The sequence below is a fragment of the Misgurnus anguillicaudatus genome, chromosome 21, assembly GCF_027580225.2.
Source record: "Misgurnus anguillicaudatus chromosome 21, ASM2758022v2, whole genome shotgun sequence".
In the NCBI taxonomy this organism is placed as follows: Eukaryota; Metazoa; Chordata; class Actinopteri; order Cypriniformes; family Cobitidae; genus Misgurnus; species Misgurnus anguillicaudatus.
In genome coordinates this window covers 54,835,156-54,852,582 of record NC_073357.2, presented here as the reverse complement: position 1 = coordinate 54,852,582, position 17,427 = coordinate 54,835,156, and the positions used below count along the sequence as shown (strand labels likewise).

Below are 17,427 nucleotides of genomic sequence, written 5' to 3'. Positions count from 1 at the left end.
AAGTGCTATTACGCCATAAAATATAGTTCCTCTTTTAAATCCACTTAGAAAAGCGCTACGTTTTATTTTGTCTTAAATAGGAAAAACGTTGATGTGTTTGGTCACTTCTAACTTTATCTCTAAATGGTAGCATTGAATGAATGGGGCTAAGCTAAATGCTATCGAAGCGTCCAGCGCTTACGTGCACGCACACAGATGATAGAGGGATGTATCAACAATTCTTAGTTAAGGTAATAACATATTTTAATATTGAAAATGAGTAGACTATTCCTTTAAGTTTCATTATTTTGATGCGAAATGAAATGAGTGTAAATTTGGCATAAACGGCACAGTAATTGCACCTTTTACCCTTGTGTTTCAGGTGGTCACAAACAGAGACACACAGGAGACCCTGCTGTGCATGGCCTGTGTGTTTGAGGTGTCAAACAGTGAGCACGGAGCCCAGCATCACATCTACAGACTAGTGAAGGATTAAAGCGACTCTTTCACATACAGCAGACTCTCAACCTCATTACTGTGGCAGTGCCTCCTCAACATTCACTCAACATGATTTTGTCACATTTGGGTGATGCTTTTAATTATATATATATATTTTTCCTTTAATAACGTGTTTGACGTTTAACTGCGGCTGTGAATGGCGGTACAGTTGTATTATGTTGTTTTAAAGCGGGCAGTAATGTCGAAGATTGCCGATCATCACTCGTTCGTAGGCTGTACATAAGTAACAGTATCATTTAAGGTTTGGGTTTGAGTCAGACAACCTCATAATTTTTTTTTTTCACAAATTATAACAGATATTAGCCTTCTGTACATGATATACGTCTGTCATTTGTATGGAAGCGTATGGGTGTAGATAATCTATAAACCTTCTTTTCACGTATTTGTAGGTTTTTCCCAAAGAAAAAAGTCTCAGATTTATAAAAAAAGAAATCTCCTGAAGTGTCAAAGATATAAAAAAAATCCTGCATTCAAAACATCACGAGAATTCAGGGAATTCATGAGCCCAGCCCTTAAAAATATTAATTATTTTCCACCTTTTTTTTTCTGTCGACATCCCAAGGAATAACTGCACTGTGATAACCGAACTTTTGACCAACCTGTGTCTGTTTTCCCATAAGTCACCTGCAATAAATCGCAGAGATTGACCCCTTACTGTTTCCTGTACAGCTAAATGCCTCCTACCGTCATGCTTGTGTATTTCTAAAACAAGAAGCACTGTATTAACTTACCAGGGGTTGACGGATGATCTGTCAACTTTAACCCGAGCACTTGGATTTTTTCGCTGGAGATCTTCAGCAAGAGATTTGTTTCTCAGACGCACAGAAGATGCCACATTTCGCGAAGCCCATCACGGAGCAACTTCTATTCGGATTTAGTCGTGTAATCAATCCCAGAGTTCCTTGCTGCCTTTGTCATTCCCACACAGCCCACGTCTCCGTGGCCTAATCGTTTTCAAAGACTGCAAGCCTTAACGTTTGTGTGAACTCCAAAAGATGCCACTAAAGCTGTGATTTCTTTCCTAAGCTGGAAGATTTTAGTTCTTGTCACGTGTTGTGAAAGTTGTACAGTACAAAACTGAAAAAAAGGACAAGCACAGTGCCTTAGTGAACTTGAGGAAACGACACTAAGATTATATGCGTCATCTTTATAAACGGAGCGCTGGCCGGTGTGCACATTTGGTTGATCTTTTACCACATCTCTACATGTAAGACGTATACGTAACTATCCAATCTTGCCTTTCAATATCCGAAAAGACCAAAAAGTTATCGGAGATGCATTTATCTCCTCTTTCTTACCTGCACTGTAGCATGAAAGTGCCTTCGGTTCAGATTTTTCCAGCTTAGAAAAGACTGATGTTATTATAAAGATGACCAGAAACCAAATAAATGGATGTAGGTAAAATATTCACCACATTGCCTTCATATAATTTTATAGAAGAATCAACATGGGCTAGTGAGTGGATATGTATTCAAAGCGTTATGTCTGCATTTGATTTTGGTGAATGTGGCAAACGTTGTTTTTGTTGTTTTTTTAGACCTATTTGACACAGAGCTACTTGTACGATTGATTTTAAGCCATCTAATGTATTATTTTTCTTTATAAATATACTAAACACTATATTAAGTGATGTCAAGGTGTGTTACTCCTCCAAGCTTAGGAAAGGTTTTAACCAGGCCACGTGAAAAAATCCTTGATGGATAAAAGTTGGCTTTCAACAAATCATCACCATCACTACATAATTTATTCGTACTGTTAAGTGGACGATTATAAGCGAAGTTAGATTTACAGTTCTGTATGTTGTAATGCTTAAAGTAAACTGTGGAGTCAAGTGTGCTCAAAATGGCAAACGGTGTTGTTTTGTGTTCTCCCTCCCTGCGTCCTTTGTTATTGTTCATGGTTCATAAATGACTTTTAGAGATCTTCCTGTGTTGTTCTACATGTGCGCGATGGTCTCGTGATGACGTCAGTATATTCTGCACCCGTCCGGGTGTCTATACTGTTACCGCTGCTGGTGCATTTGTTACGTCTGTCCCTCCTTAACAGTGCCCTTCACTTCTCTAGGGGTCCGAGAACTGATGCCTTTAATATGATGAATGTTAAACGGACATTATTTTGCTCGTTATGGACACTAAACGATGATTTTAATGGAATGTGGACTACAGTATGTCAGCGGTTTAGCTTATATATATATATATATATTTTTGAATTGTTTCTGTTTTGTCTATGTGTGTAGGTACTGGTACCTCCTATGTTCATTACCATTTAAGATGTTGGCTTTAAAGTGAACTTTTCTCTAGTTCAGATAGTATCATTAAAGATATGGAGTTTGTGTGCAGAGATTTTTTGTAAAAAGGTGCTTTGTATAAAATATATTCTGGCTTTTCTTGGTACAAAGGTGTGATATCTTTTAATATCCCAGATCGGAGCAGGTCTGACAGACGAGAAAATAAACCTACTATGTGTGTGTTCTTTATCGCAACTGTTCTGTCTTTGCTCCGTAACATTTTGATGCCTTCTTGATAAAGTGGTAGATATTTTGTAGCTTTCTAGATACTTTGTATGTATACGATATTGAATAAAATAAATAATTAAAATGCACCTCGTCTTTGCCATGCGTTTTTCAGAAAGAAAAAAAAACTTTCACCCTTAACTGTGGCTGTCCCGTGAGCGGGACACCTGAGTTTACTTCAGTATTTTACATGCAAATTTTAATCTATCACGATCAACTATATCGTTAAAAAGGTCTACGAATATTCATATTTCAAAACATTTTATCAGTAATAATAATGCAGTGACAGTTATTTATTCATTTTATTTTTTTTATTAATTATTTTTTATATTAATAAATTCAACTATATATCGTTAAAAGGGTCTAAGGATATTCATATTTCAAAACATTGTATCAGTAATAATAATGCAGTGACAGTAATTTATTAATTTAATATTTTTTATTAATTATATTTTTTTAATTAATACATTCAACTATATTTATCGTTGAAAAGGTCTAAGAATATTCATATTTCAAAACATTTTGTCAGTAATAATAATGCAGTGACAGCAATTTATTAATTTTATATTTTTTAGAAATTTTTTATATTAATAAATTCAACTATATATCACTAAAAAGGTCTAAGAATATTCATATTTCAAAAACAAATTCAGTAATAATAATGCAGTGACAGTAATTTATTAATTTTATATTTTTTATTAATTATATTTTTTATATGATACATTCAACTATATATATCATTGAAAAGGTCTAAGAATATTCATATTTCAAAACATTTTGTCAGTAATAATAATGCAGTGACAGTAATTTATTAATTTTATATTTTTTATTAATTTTTTACATTAATAAATTCAACTATATACTAAAAAGGTCTAAGAATATTCATATTTCAAAACATTTTATCAGTAATAATAATGCAGTGACAGTAATTTATTAATTTTATATTTTTTATTAATTATATTTTTTATATTAATACATTCAACTATATATATCATTGAAAAGGTCTAAGAATATTCATATTTCAAAACATTTTGTCAGTAATAATAATGCAGTGACAGTAATTTATTAATTTAATATTTTTATTAATTATATATTTTATACTCATAAATTCAACTATGTATCGTTGAAAATGTCTAAAAATATTAATGTTTCTAAACATTTTATCAGTAATAATAATGCAGTGACAGTAATTTATTAATTTTATATTTTTATTAATTATATATTTTATACTCATAAATTCAACTATGTATCGTTGAAAATGTCTAAAAATATTAATATTTCAAAACATTTTATCAGTAATAATAATGCAGTGACAGTAATTTTTTAATTTAATATTTTTATTAATTATATATTTTATACTCATAAATTCAACTATGTATCGTTGAAAATGTCTAAAAATATTAATATTTCTAAACATTTTATCAGTAATAATAATGCAGTGACAGTAATTTATTAATTTTAGATTTTTTATTAATTATATTTTTTATATTAATACATTCAACTATATATATCATTGAAAAGGTCTAAGAATATTCATATTTCGAAACATTTTGTCAGTAATAATAATGCAGTGACAGTAATTTATTAATTTTATATTTTTTATTAATTTTTTACATTAATAAATTCAACTATATACTAAAAAGGTCTAAGAATATTCATATTTCAAAACATTTTATCAGTAATAATAATGCAGTGACAGTAATTTATTAATTTTATATTTTTTATTAATTATATTTTTTATATTAATACATTCAACTATATATATCATTGAAAAGGTCTAAGAATATTCATATTTCAAAACATTTTGTCAGTAATAATAATGCAGTGACAGTAATTTATTAATTTAATATTTTTATTAATTATATATTTTATACTCATAAATTCAACTATGTATCGTTGAAAATGTCTAAAAATATTAATGTTTCTAAACATTTTATCAGTAATAATAATGCAGTGACAGTAATTTATTAATTTTATATTTTTATAAATTATATATTTTATACTCATAAATTCAACTATGTATCGTTGAAAATATCTACAAATATTAATATTTCTAAACATTTTATCAGTAATAATAATGCAGTGACAGTAATTTATTAATTTAATATTTTTATTAATTATATATTTTATACTCATAAATTCAACTATGTATCGTTGAAAATGTCTAAAAATATTAATATTTCTAAACATTTTATCAGTAATAATAATGCAGTGACAGTAATTTATTAATTTTAGATTTTTTATTAATTATATTTTTTATATTAATACATTCAACTATATATATCATTGAAAAGGTCTAAGAATATTCATATTTCGAAACATTTTGTCAGTAATAATAATGCAGTGACAGTAATTTATTAATTTTATATTTTTTATTAATTTTTTACATTAATAAATTCAACTATATACTAAAAAGGTCTAAGAATATTCATATTTCAAAACATTTTGTCAGTAATAATAATGCAGTGACAGTAATTTATTAATTTTATATTTTTTATTAATTATATTTTTTATATTAATACATTCAACTATATATCATTGAAAAGGTCTAAGAATATTCATATTTCAAAACATTTTGTCAGTAATAATAATGCAGTGACAGTAATTTATTAATTTAATATTTTTATTAATTATATATTTTATACTCATAAATTCAACTATGTATCGTTGAAAATGTCTAAAAATATTAATGTTTCTAAACATTTTATCAGTAATAATAATGCAGTGACAGCAATTTATTAATTTAATATTTTTATTAATTATATATTTTATACTCATAAATTCAACTATGTATCGTTGAAAATGTCTAAAAATATTAATATTTCTAAACATTTTATGAGTAATAATAATGCAGTGACAGTAATTTATTAATTTTAGATTTTTTATTAATTATATTTTTTATATTAATACATTCAACTATTATATAATTGAAAAGGTCTAAGAATATTCATATTTCGAAACATTTTGTCAGTAATAATAATGCAGTGACAGTAATTTATTAATTTTAGATTTTTTATTAATTTTTTTTATTAATAAATTCAACTATATACTAAAAAGGTCTAAGAATATTCATATTTCAAAATATTTTATCTGTAATAATAATAATAATGCAGTGACAGTAATTTATTAATTTTATATTTCTTATTAATTATATTTTTTATATTAATACATTCAACTATATATATCATTGAAAAGGTCTAAGAATATTCATATTTCAAAACATTTTGTCAGTAATAATAATGCAGTGACAGTAATTTATTAATTGTATATTTTTATTAATTGTATATTTTATACTCATAAATTCAACTATGTATCGTTGAAAATGTCTAAAAATATTAATGTTTCTAAACATTTTATCAGTAATAATAATGCAGTGACAGTAATTTATTATTTTGTAAAAAGAGTATGCAGCAAACTGTTGACACCTAGTGGCTGTTGTTGGTAAAAACACTTAAAGTGGTTTTAAAGTGAACACAAACCTTATTCTTTTTTTTAAATGGATAAATTATTTAGTTTATTGCATTCTATTTATTTATTACAATAAATGTAAACTGCTTTAAAAAATTATTTAATATTTTCACCCCCAGACACGTACATGAAAAACTTTAAAGTGTCTTCTTTAAAACAACACCAAGATTAGGCTTCTAGACAAAAAAAAATTCCAAAGTTATATTATTTTAAAGGTTTACATCACCTTTTTACCCCCCCCCCCACGCACACACACACACTCAAAAAGGGCTGTGCCAATTAAGGGGTTAAAGTCACAACTCTTACATTGGCGTTGATTCGAAGTGAAATTGATTTACTAATTTACTTTCAAGCATAATCTCTAGTGTCACCAGTTTGTTTCCAGTGTTTGAAAAAAAAAAAATTAATTAAATTCCATCCCGCAAGATTCTCTTATGTCAGGTGTGTTGGTGATGATGTTAGGACTCACAAATAATCATATGTGACCACATAGTTGGGGTGTTCTTCAAACTATCTGTGTTACCCCTCATGTCATGGGTGAACTATTCGTTTAACTTCCTTTTAAAAATGTACCATTCACAGTTCAACCTTCATGGCTTTACCAGTGGCTGAAGTAATAAAACCATTGAACACTAGAGGGCGTGCAGGTCATCATTTATGACATGTTGCAATAATAATAATTAACAGCAGGGCTCTCCAAAGAGGTGTGATGAATTTACTCTAAAACTGATCACTGTGCAACAGATGACTTTTGTTCAGTGGTTCTCAAACTGGGGGCCCTGAGAGGTGCCAGGAGGGCATCAGTTTAATATGTTTTTTTTTTAATAAATTAATTTATCTTAAATTCTGTGTAATTAAACCTCAGAGAAATAATGCTGCTAACAAACAGCACTACATTGTATCATTTAATATTTTATTAATTTATTTAATTAAAATGTTAAGTTTTTGAATGCTTTATGTTATACATTTTCTGGGGGGGGGCATGAATGAATGCACTGTACACAAGACACGCTGAAAATAAAGTTTGGTTCTCAAACTGGGTGCCATGGCCCCCTGGGAGGTGCAAGATGGTGCGAGCCCAGTTTTGGGCATTTTATAAAATACATTAATTGATCATAGATTCTGTGTAATAACACCACATGGAAAATAATGCTACTACCCAACAGCACTACATTGTGTGTTGTTAGCTTATACTAATACGATTGTTCATAGTTTCCTCATTATCATAGCTAACTTTAATAGATATAGTGTTTGATTTGGAATATGCATTAGTAAACATTAACATGAACAATGAATAATAAATGCCATAGTAGTGTTGTTCCTTCCTAGTTCATGTTAACTAATGTCTTTTTCTGGTTTAAAATAAAGGATGAAAGTGTGTTATTGTAATTTTGTGAATGAATGTTGAATTTAGCAATATTTTAAGTCAAACTAATAAGAAAGATATTTTTTCCAGGTTTATGATCATGTAAAGTTTGCTTATTGTAAATCACTTATATCTTGTAAATGTAATAGTGATGTCAGGGCGCTAGAGGGCGCAGCTGCGCTGTGGTGAAGCTTTAATACCTGCTGGGGTTCAAATACAAACCTACACAACATTTTCACTTTTCAAACAAAATTTCTTCATCCATCATAAGATCTGTTTCAGGCATGGCACGCAGTGAACTTTGTTTAAAAGCGATGTAAAACAAGTTTTGGCAGATTTACAGTGGGTTACTTAGCTTAGCAAAAGCTGCTTGTTTATCCAAATATTGAACAGTCGTCTTGGAGACGTCACACGTTAACGTTTAATTAACGAATCGTGTTTAATTACAGTCAGAACATTGACTAACAAAGGACAAATATTCAGAATCTGTAGAAAGATAGTGTAAAATCTATGCAAGCAGATTTTTGCAACTACTTTCATTGTTGAATTGAGCGCACACTGTAAAGAAAATGCAGCATGAAATTAAAACAACCTGGTTTTGCAAGTCAATTTAACCTACTATTTTAAGTTTTGACTTAAAAAAAGTTAACATAACTGATAACTTATAAAACAGGTTGAAATTGTTTAACTTAATTTGTTAAGTTAAAGTAACATACAAATATATGTTGATTTGACAAAAATGCAGCATTTTGTTTTCAGTGCATCAATAAACGAATATTAAAAAGAATTCATAAATGTGTTTTTGAAGGAGGAGGAGGAACACATATCGATTTTTATTAACTATTTACAACTATTTACAACACACCAAAATTCATTCAGCTCGTGTTTTATGAATAAAACAACATAACATTAGTTTCAAAGCATGTTAATATGGAAGCTTGCCAAAATGCTATTCTTTATTATTTTGCATTATACTTTAAAATATTTTATTAGATGTCTTTAAAGTTCAGAAACATTTGTTTTTTATTGATTTAATTTATTTATCTTATAAGAGGAACAATGCAATGAGAAATATTCATTTTTTCAGTGAAAAATGAAAAAAGCAGAACCATACAATACAACATTACATAATATATACACAGGGGGGAAGGTTGTCATCAGTTTATGCAGTAATATCATGCTTGTAATTATAATATTTTGGTAACACTTTATAGTAACGCTTCATTTGTTATCTTACAATGAACACTACAGCATTTATTAATCAAAGTAAATGTTAATTTTAATGTGTAATGCATATTTAAAAATAAATAAAACAATAAACACAGAAATAAACAACGACTGCAGTGTAATTTAGCATAATTATAGTAAACAAATAGTAGCATACTGTATTACTACTTTGTTAATGCGTATGCTACTGTATTCGGTATAGTGAACTGATAAGCTGTAGAAAATACTGTAGTATACTTTAATATTTACTGTGGTAAGGTTAAAAAAAACACTAGCATCGGAATTTACAGAACAATTGTAATAACTATAATTAAATTGTAATAAATGTTATAAAAAGATAGTTTGTGATAGTTTATGTTAGCTAATAAATTAATACATGAGACTTTATTGTGATGTTCAAGTTAGGTGTAACTAATAGGAAGAGTGTTGGAGGTCACGTGATCAGAGGAGAAGCGCAGTCCCGTCTCATTCACTCACTCACTCAGAGACAAACACATGAGAAGTCACTGGAGCTCTTATTGCGCTCTTATGAGCAGCAAAACCAAAACTTTTTCCGTCCATTTTTTTCATGCTAAATTACAACTTTGGAACTCTTAGCAGTTTTTATTTTACCTGAAATATTTCCTTCACCAGAAAACTTTCATCAGTGTGAGGGAGATGGAAGCAGAGGAAAGTAAAATATCAGTGTGGCTTTGCCGAGAAGAGAAGCTCGTGTCGGGTTTGTCAAAGCGCACGACCTGCGCGGATGTGATCCGTGTGTTACTGGACGAACAGAACCAGGCCGAACTCTCTCTGTCCGGTTCGCCCCGGTCCTACTGCATAGTGGAGAAATGGCGAGGATTTGAACGCATTTTACCCAACAAAACCAAAATCCTGCGCCTGTGGAACGCGTGGGGAGACGAGCAGGAAAACGTCAGGTTCGTGCTGGTGAAAAACGAGGCGTCTGTGTCCAGCAGCGGGCCGCGGAGCGCGGAGGCGCGCGTGGTGCTCAGCAAGGAGAGCCCGTGCGCGTACAAGGGGACCGCGCGGGTGACCATGGCTCTGTCCCAAGAGAAACAAAGACGGATTGTGAGAAAAGCGTTCAGAAAGTTGGATAAGATCAATAAGAAAAAAGCGCAGTCTAAGAACGTATCCAAGGACGCATCGTCTATGGAAAAGATGGAGACTATGGTGCACCTGGTCCTCTCTCAAGATCACACCATCCGCCAGCAGATTCAGAGGATTAAAGAGCTCGACAGGGAGATCGACAGGTACGAGGCTAAAGTGCATTTTGATAGAATGAAGATGCATGGGATAAATTATGTCCAGGATACCTATTTGGTGGAATCAAACCCTGATAAAAACTTGCTTGGTGGTGACAAAATGACTTCGGCTGAAGCTCTTGCCCAGTTTGAGGTATACGCTGAAAGATGTGAGGAGGTGATTAAGCTCCAAGATGATCTAGCTGAGCAAGAGGCTCTTATGGAGAGCATCACGTCCGAAATTCAAGAGGAACTCAATCAAAGGTGGATGAAAAGAAGACACGAGGAACTTTCTAATAAACACCCCTATGAGGCGTCTCATAGGGTTGCAGATCTGACTCAAGAAAGCAATGCTGTGTCCTCCGAAAATGAGCTGGTTTTGGAAGAGGAGAGGATCAGAACCCAACTGGACACGAGTTTGTACATCGGTCTGCGGTTGAACACGGATTTGGAGGCTATAAAGAATGATTTGGAGTTGACCAAGGAAATATGGGATGCAAAAGAGAACGAGCTGATGGATTTGCTGAAGAAGGTGAACTCTGTGGATTTTGAGGAGGACATTGAGGCCGATGTTGCGCTGAAAGGAGAAACGATAGAAACAGAACAACTGATGGAACTGCAGGGAGACGATGTGTGGGTCGAGCAGGCAAGAGGGCTTTCAAAGACATGTAACATTAATGATGACGATTCAGATACGGGACTCAGTTCAATGCATAGTCAAGACTCGGATATCACGACCATCTTTGAATCTTTAGTGTAAATCTACTGAAGTGGGAAGAGTTCAGGTTTCTTTCCACCTTTTATCACGACAGCTTGTATTCATACCAACAGGATAACTAAATGGTTAACTATGCACTTAAAGTTGTTTTCATGTTCATCTACAATAATCAGTGTTAATTTAACCACACTGTAAAAATGCAGCATTCACAAATGTATTTTTATGTTTCTTTAACTTAACTAATTAAGTTAAACAATTTCAACTTGTTTTTATAAGTTATGTCAACTTATCACAGGTCAAAACTTAAAATAGTAGGTTGAATTGGCTTGCAAAACCACTTCATGCTACATTTTTTCAGTGCAAAATGAAGATAAGAATTTGTTAACCCTTTAAATGTTTTCAGATTTGTGCATAATGTGCACCAAATATGACCTATATGCTTTAGTTAAAAACATCACTGGGGTTTATAGACTTAAAATTGTTGTATTCCTTTAGCACCAAAGTTTGGAACCCTGCTCTAGACCCAGATTAAAAAAATGTCGATAAGTACAGTATTAAACATTGGATAATCCATGCTTACATGTGCACTTGTCAGGAAAACAAATCTATAAAAGCTGTCACTGGGATGACACCCTTTAAAAATGTTGTAATATGTACTGTTAAGGTACAGATGTGCACCTTTGAGGTACCAATATGCACCCTTTAGGGGGGCCGTCCCAGAGACAGCCACAGAGAGTGTGGTCTTAAAGGGACAGTCACCCAAGGAGTGAAAATTCTGTCATCGTTTTCTCGTTCTTGTGTTTTTGCAATTTATTTAAGCTACATTTAAACAAAAGTTTTTTGTTTTGTTTAAAAAAAAATTTGTTTAAATGTAGCTTAAATAAATTGATTACCTTACCTTAAAAAATTGTAAGTTGAATGCAGGGTTTCCCACAGAAAATGTGTTAGTTAAGGTGGGTGGGGCCAGTTGCGTGGCATTTAAAGGGGCGGGTTGTATGCGTCATGATGAAAAAGAAAATATTTTTATTAAAAACACTCAAAACTTAATTTTGAAGAAACTATGACAGAAAATGAATACATACTAGATTATTAATGAATTAAATGTTTTTAACAGATACTTCTAACGGGAATAGCTGCGTGATGAAGTGAAACTAAAGGGTTAATAAACAAAACTTAAGTAGTTCTGATGAACGATGATAGATAGCGCGAACCATTCGTTCTCTCATTTCGGCCGCGTGGCACGCGTGCACGCTCACGGTGTGAAGCGCGTCCGCACTATTCTCCGAGATGTTTTATCAACTGGCTAGTTATCCTCGAGATAGTGACGGACCACGTCTTTCTATCATTTTGGCCGTGTGGGGCGCACGCCCGCTTGTGGTGTGAGGCGGGTCCACGCTATTCTCCGAGATGCACTTGCTGGCCTTTTGTGCAGCATTTTTTTTTTTTTTTTTGGATACAACCTAGTTAAGGCAAAGTGCTGCAGGAAACCCTGGAATGAATAATTTTTTCAGTGTGATTGTAACCATAGACTTCCATAGTAGGAAAAACAAATACGATGAAATCCAATGGGTACCGTCAGCTGTGTGCTCCCCGTCATTTATCAAAATATCTTCTTCATCATTTATTAAAATACTTCCATAATATTTGTTTTCCTACTATGGAAGTCAATGGTTATAATCAGCTGTATGCTTACCATTATTTATCATGATGGACATGAGGATGGAAAAATAATGACAGAATTTTCATTTTTGGTTAAACTATCCCTTTAACACAAAGTGTAAAAAACTGCTTTTATAAATCCTGTGTCCTGCAAATGAATTATTCTTACTGATAAATATTACAATACGGTCTAGTCAGTCTCTATGTTATGATAAAAGTTGTGAAGGTGTGAGTTATGGTGCTTAAAATGTGGCCATGTGTTGTTGTTAACCATGACAGATAAGAAAGACTGTAAAGATTATCTTTATTTTGAGTTATCTGCATTGTTTACATACTGTATTAATGATTTAAAGTGGACCAATAGACCTTTCATTATCAGAGCATTTTTAAAATACTGTACTATAATAGAGGAACCATATAGTTTAGTATTGTATGACCAGATGTAAATGTTGAGATTCATATGATAAAACAATCAGGATCTACGATGAAGTAAACTATTGTGCAATGCTTTTTTACGACCTGCTACATGCACTGAAACTCTTTCATATTTTACCCCAAAAAATCGAAAGATGTTTATCAACATAAACAAAGACCACGTGTAACGCTAATACTGTTTTCAGTTTGTTCCCAATCTCACACAAAGGGGTACGTTGCAAGTGTTTTATGTGTTTCCTTGGTTGCATTGTTGCGACACCATTGTTCAGACCGAAAGGTAACTTACTCTGAAAGGGTAACTGTGGGGGAACAGGGTAGGCAAGTCGATGGCTTAAATCTTACGCAACTACATGTACCATATCCTGGCAGGGAATAACTGCGGATGTACAATTTTATAGAGCATTGTGAAAGTAAGGCATTTACAAAACATACGTGTTCATACCTCGGGCACGCAGGAGCAAAACATCACAACCACAAAAGATTTGAATCACATAAAGGCAAAAGACTTCAGGCTCATTCAGGAGATATTATTGAACCCATTGCCAGTTTGTCAGTTTCACTGCTATCATTATTTACTGTGAATAGACTTTTTCTGAGAATAGATGAATCCTTTTGAGAAGCAGGTGCTGTATTACATACAGTAGGTTGTGCCAATTGTTGTGCTTTACCGAAAGACATTTGGTCCTTTCTTCCATTGTGGTGGTTCCTGGAAGCCTGATTGAGGTTTCATGTTGTCAAAGTATTGCAAAATACTCCTAAAAGTTGATTTATACATACCTACACTATCTAATAAAAGTATCACGAGGATTTTGTAGCCCATTCTCAAGTGTATGACTCAACAGTAAGTGGTAGAGAGTGACTTATTTCACTTTATTTCTCATTCTGTTTGTGAATTGAGCAATCGATTGAACATATCTGTAGAGGTACATGTACTGTTTAATACATTTGTGTGTTTGTGGCAAAGCGCTGACACGTAAACAAACTGTTTTTGATTGTACGCGATGTTCAAGTGTTTACCGCAGTATTCATTATTACACACGTACACCAACATTAAACACACATTGTTTAACCAGTTTCGCATTCCCACAGATTGAAAACCTGTCAGTGTTTTTAGTTATAAACATGAGCCTGAGGGAAGTTTCATTTGTTGTGTTGAATACACTGTAGAGGTTTTTGAGCAATTATGCTAGTTTGCAATAAATCTTTTGGCACACATTTGGTATCACAACAAAGAACAATCGTTCACTTTTAAATACTTGCACAATGTTACTGTCATAGAGATTAATCGGTTTTAATGCGCTCCCTAATTTGAATTTAGGCAGATAAAAGCTGATATTGAAAACTAATTTTAGTGTAGAGCATTTGAGTTTTTGTTCAAATTTGAGCAATTAAATGTGGTCGTGCCGTTATACACAAATCTGTTACCCTAAACCACAAAACCAGTAAATAGGGCCAATTTTTTTAATTGAGATTTTTAGATCTGAGAGCTGAATAATTAAGTTTTCCATTGATGTATAGGATAGGACAATATTTGGTCGAGATACAACTGGGTGCAAAAAAATTGAGAAAAGCGAATTTAAAGTTGTCCTTAAATGATTAGTCCATTTTCTTAAAAGAAAAATCCAGATAATATACTCACCACCATGTCATCCAAAATGTTGATGTCTTTCTTTGTTCAGTTGAGAAGAAATTATGTTTTTTGAGGAAAACATTGCAGGATTTTTCTCATTTTAATGGACTTTAATGGACACCACCACTTAATACTTAACTCAACACTTAACAGTTTTTTTCAACGGAGTTTCAAAGGACTATAAACAATCCCAAACGAGGCATAAGGGTCTTATCTAGCGAAACGATTGTCATTTTTGACAAGAAAAATAAAAATATGTACTTTTAAACCACAACTTTTCGTCTAGGTCCGGTCCAGTGCGACCTAACGTGAATGCGTAGTGACGTAGGGAGGTCATGTGTAACATATATAAAACGCACATTTGCGGACCATTGTAAACAATAAACTGACACAAAGACATTAATTAGTATCAGTTGACATACAACAACGAAGGAACGGTCCTCTTTCTCAACACATGTAAACACTGGGGCGGAGTTTCGCGTTCGTCCTCTGTGACCTCTTGACGTGATGACATATTGCGTAGGGTCACGCTAGCACATCATGACCAGATCTAGACGAGAAGTTGTGCTTTAAAAGTGTATATTTGTCATTTTTATTGTCAAAAATGACAATCGTTTCGCCAGACAAGACCCTTATGCCTCGTTTGGGATCGTTTATAGTCCTTTAAAACTCCGTTGAAAAAAACTGTTAAGTGTTGAGTTAAGTATTAAATGTTGGGCTCCACTAAAGTCCATTAAAACTAGAAAAATCCGGCAATGTTTCCCTCAAAAAACAATTTCCCCTCGACTGAACAAAGAAAGACATCAACACCCTGGATGACACGGTGGTGAGTAAATTATCTGGATTTTTCTTTTAAGAAAACGGACTAATCCGTTAATGAATGGATTTTAATGATAAATAAAGTTTTGGTATATTAAAGCTAGGAAATTTACAAAATATCTTCATGGAACATTTTTTATGTTGATTTTGTCAACGTACTTATATTACTTTAATTTAAAAAGTTAAAAAAGTTAAAACTTTTCAACTTGTTTTAATAAATTATGTTAACTTATCACAAAACTTTAGTAGGTTGAATTGACTTGCAAAACCAAGTTGTCATTTTCATGCTACATTTTTTACAGTGTACTTTATCCCAATGATTTTTTTTTGTATAAAAATAGATAATACATAGAAAATACGTACAAATCTCTCATAAGTCTCCATTAAGGTTTTAATAGAGATCTCAACAATATCACAAACTGAACCCAGATTTGCAAGCAGCAATCAGGTGCAAACTATTGAAGATTTCATTATAAACCTAAATATTTCTCATCAAATTTATCCAAAACCAGGCTTAAACAATCTACATTATACAACTATCTCATTTTTATTTGTCCTAAGCAGTTTTACAAAGTCTCTAAGCCATTAAAAAACCAACCTGATCTCACAAAATCAGTGAAATAGTAACACAATATTTTGCAAATTTTTGCGTGTCATTGTCACGTATTTCCAACATTTTACGTGCTCGTGCCGTGACTTTCTTTTTCGTGTCAGTTCCATGTATTAGTTACTCAACTGTTTTTCCTATTTTCTTATCATTGTCACTTGGGTTTGGGGTTAGAACGACTTTCTGTTACAAAAAATGACATTCTTATGTCTAATGTCAGGCGATAAATGTTTAAGAAGCATACAAAAAGTAGTATAAACTAATACTTAAAGTGACATCCTAACGCAAACAGCAAATCTAACCCCAAACCCAAGCGACAATAGTGTAAAAATAGGAAAAACAGTTGAGTAACCAATTCGTGAAACTGACACGGAAAAGAAAGTCGTGGCACGAGCACGTAAAATGGTGGAAATACGTGACAATGACACGCAACATGAGTAAAATATTGCGTGACTATTTCACCGAAATTTGTGAGATCATGTTGCAAAAAACAGTACTGTAAATACTTTTCTTATGGTCTACCCGTTAGTTGATTTACTATTCCAGTAAACCTAAATTATATAAATTATTCTTAATTAGTCTTAAAGGGATAGTTCACCCAAAAATGAAAATTCTGTCATCATTTTCTTACTCTCATGTTGTTATAAACCTGTACAAATTTCTTTGTTCTGGTGAACACAAAGGAGGATATTTTGACGAATGTTTGTGATTAGACCGTTTGTGGGCCCCATTCACTTCCATAGTATTCTTTATTCCTACTATGGAGGTGAATGTGGCTCGCGAACGGTTTGATTGCAAACAAAATATCTTCCTTTGTGTTCGTGGGAGCGGAGAAATTGATACAGGTTGTATGAGAAAATGGTGGCAGAATTTTTATTTTTTGATACCCCTTTAGTCCCAATATTGTTTTCACTACAAATGATCAGAGTCAGAGATGTTATGCGGTAATTGTTTTACTTCTGATACATGTAAAGTAAAGTGCTCTTATAGATACACCATGCATAGTCCATATACATTGAGTTTGTTTTGCTTTTTCACCTTTTGAGTGTCGGGCTAATGTCGAACACTAAACTATTTCCACATCTTAAACAAGGGGTGTGAGATTTAAAGATGGCCACACAGGTTCAGTGTGTATGGGTGTAATGAAGTGGAAAGGAATGTAACCTTTTGGTGGACTGAGTCAGAATGACTCCAGGTCAACTTCTCCATCACTTCCACTCACTATGCTGAATGCAATCTGTGCAAAG

The 17,427-nt window shown here is 32.5% G+C and overlaps 2 protein-coding genes across 11 annotated transcripts in view; both read left to right on the top strand.

The window, feature by feature from the left end:
* Positions 1 to 3,099, top strand: part of tead1b (TEA domain family member 1b) — a 137,800-nt gene extending 134,701 nt beyond the window's left edge. For all 10 annotated transcript variants that reach the window (XM_055213885.2, XM_055213865.2, XM_055213893.2 and 7 more), the window contains one exon: positions 362 to 3,099. In XM_055213885.2, the coding sequence (XP_055069860.1) occupies positions 362 to 475 (114 nt within the window). In that variant the 3' untranslated portion in view covers positions 476 to 3,099. The remainder of the gene's footprint in view (positions 1 to 361) is intronic.
* Positions 3,100 to 9,522: 6,423 nt separating this feature from the next.
* rassf10b (Ras association domain family member 10b) lies at positions 9,523 to 11,915 on the top strand. Its single transcript, XM_055213830.2, has one exon. The coding sequence runs from the start codon at positions 9,729 to 9,731 to the stop codon at positions 11,070 to 11,072; it is 1,344 nt and encodes a 447-aa protein (XP_055069805.1). The 5' UTR covers positions 9,523 to 9,728; the 3' UTR covers positions 11,073 to 11,915.
* The last annotated feature ends 5,512 nt before the right edge of the window (positions 11,916 to 17,427 follow it).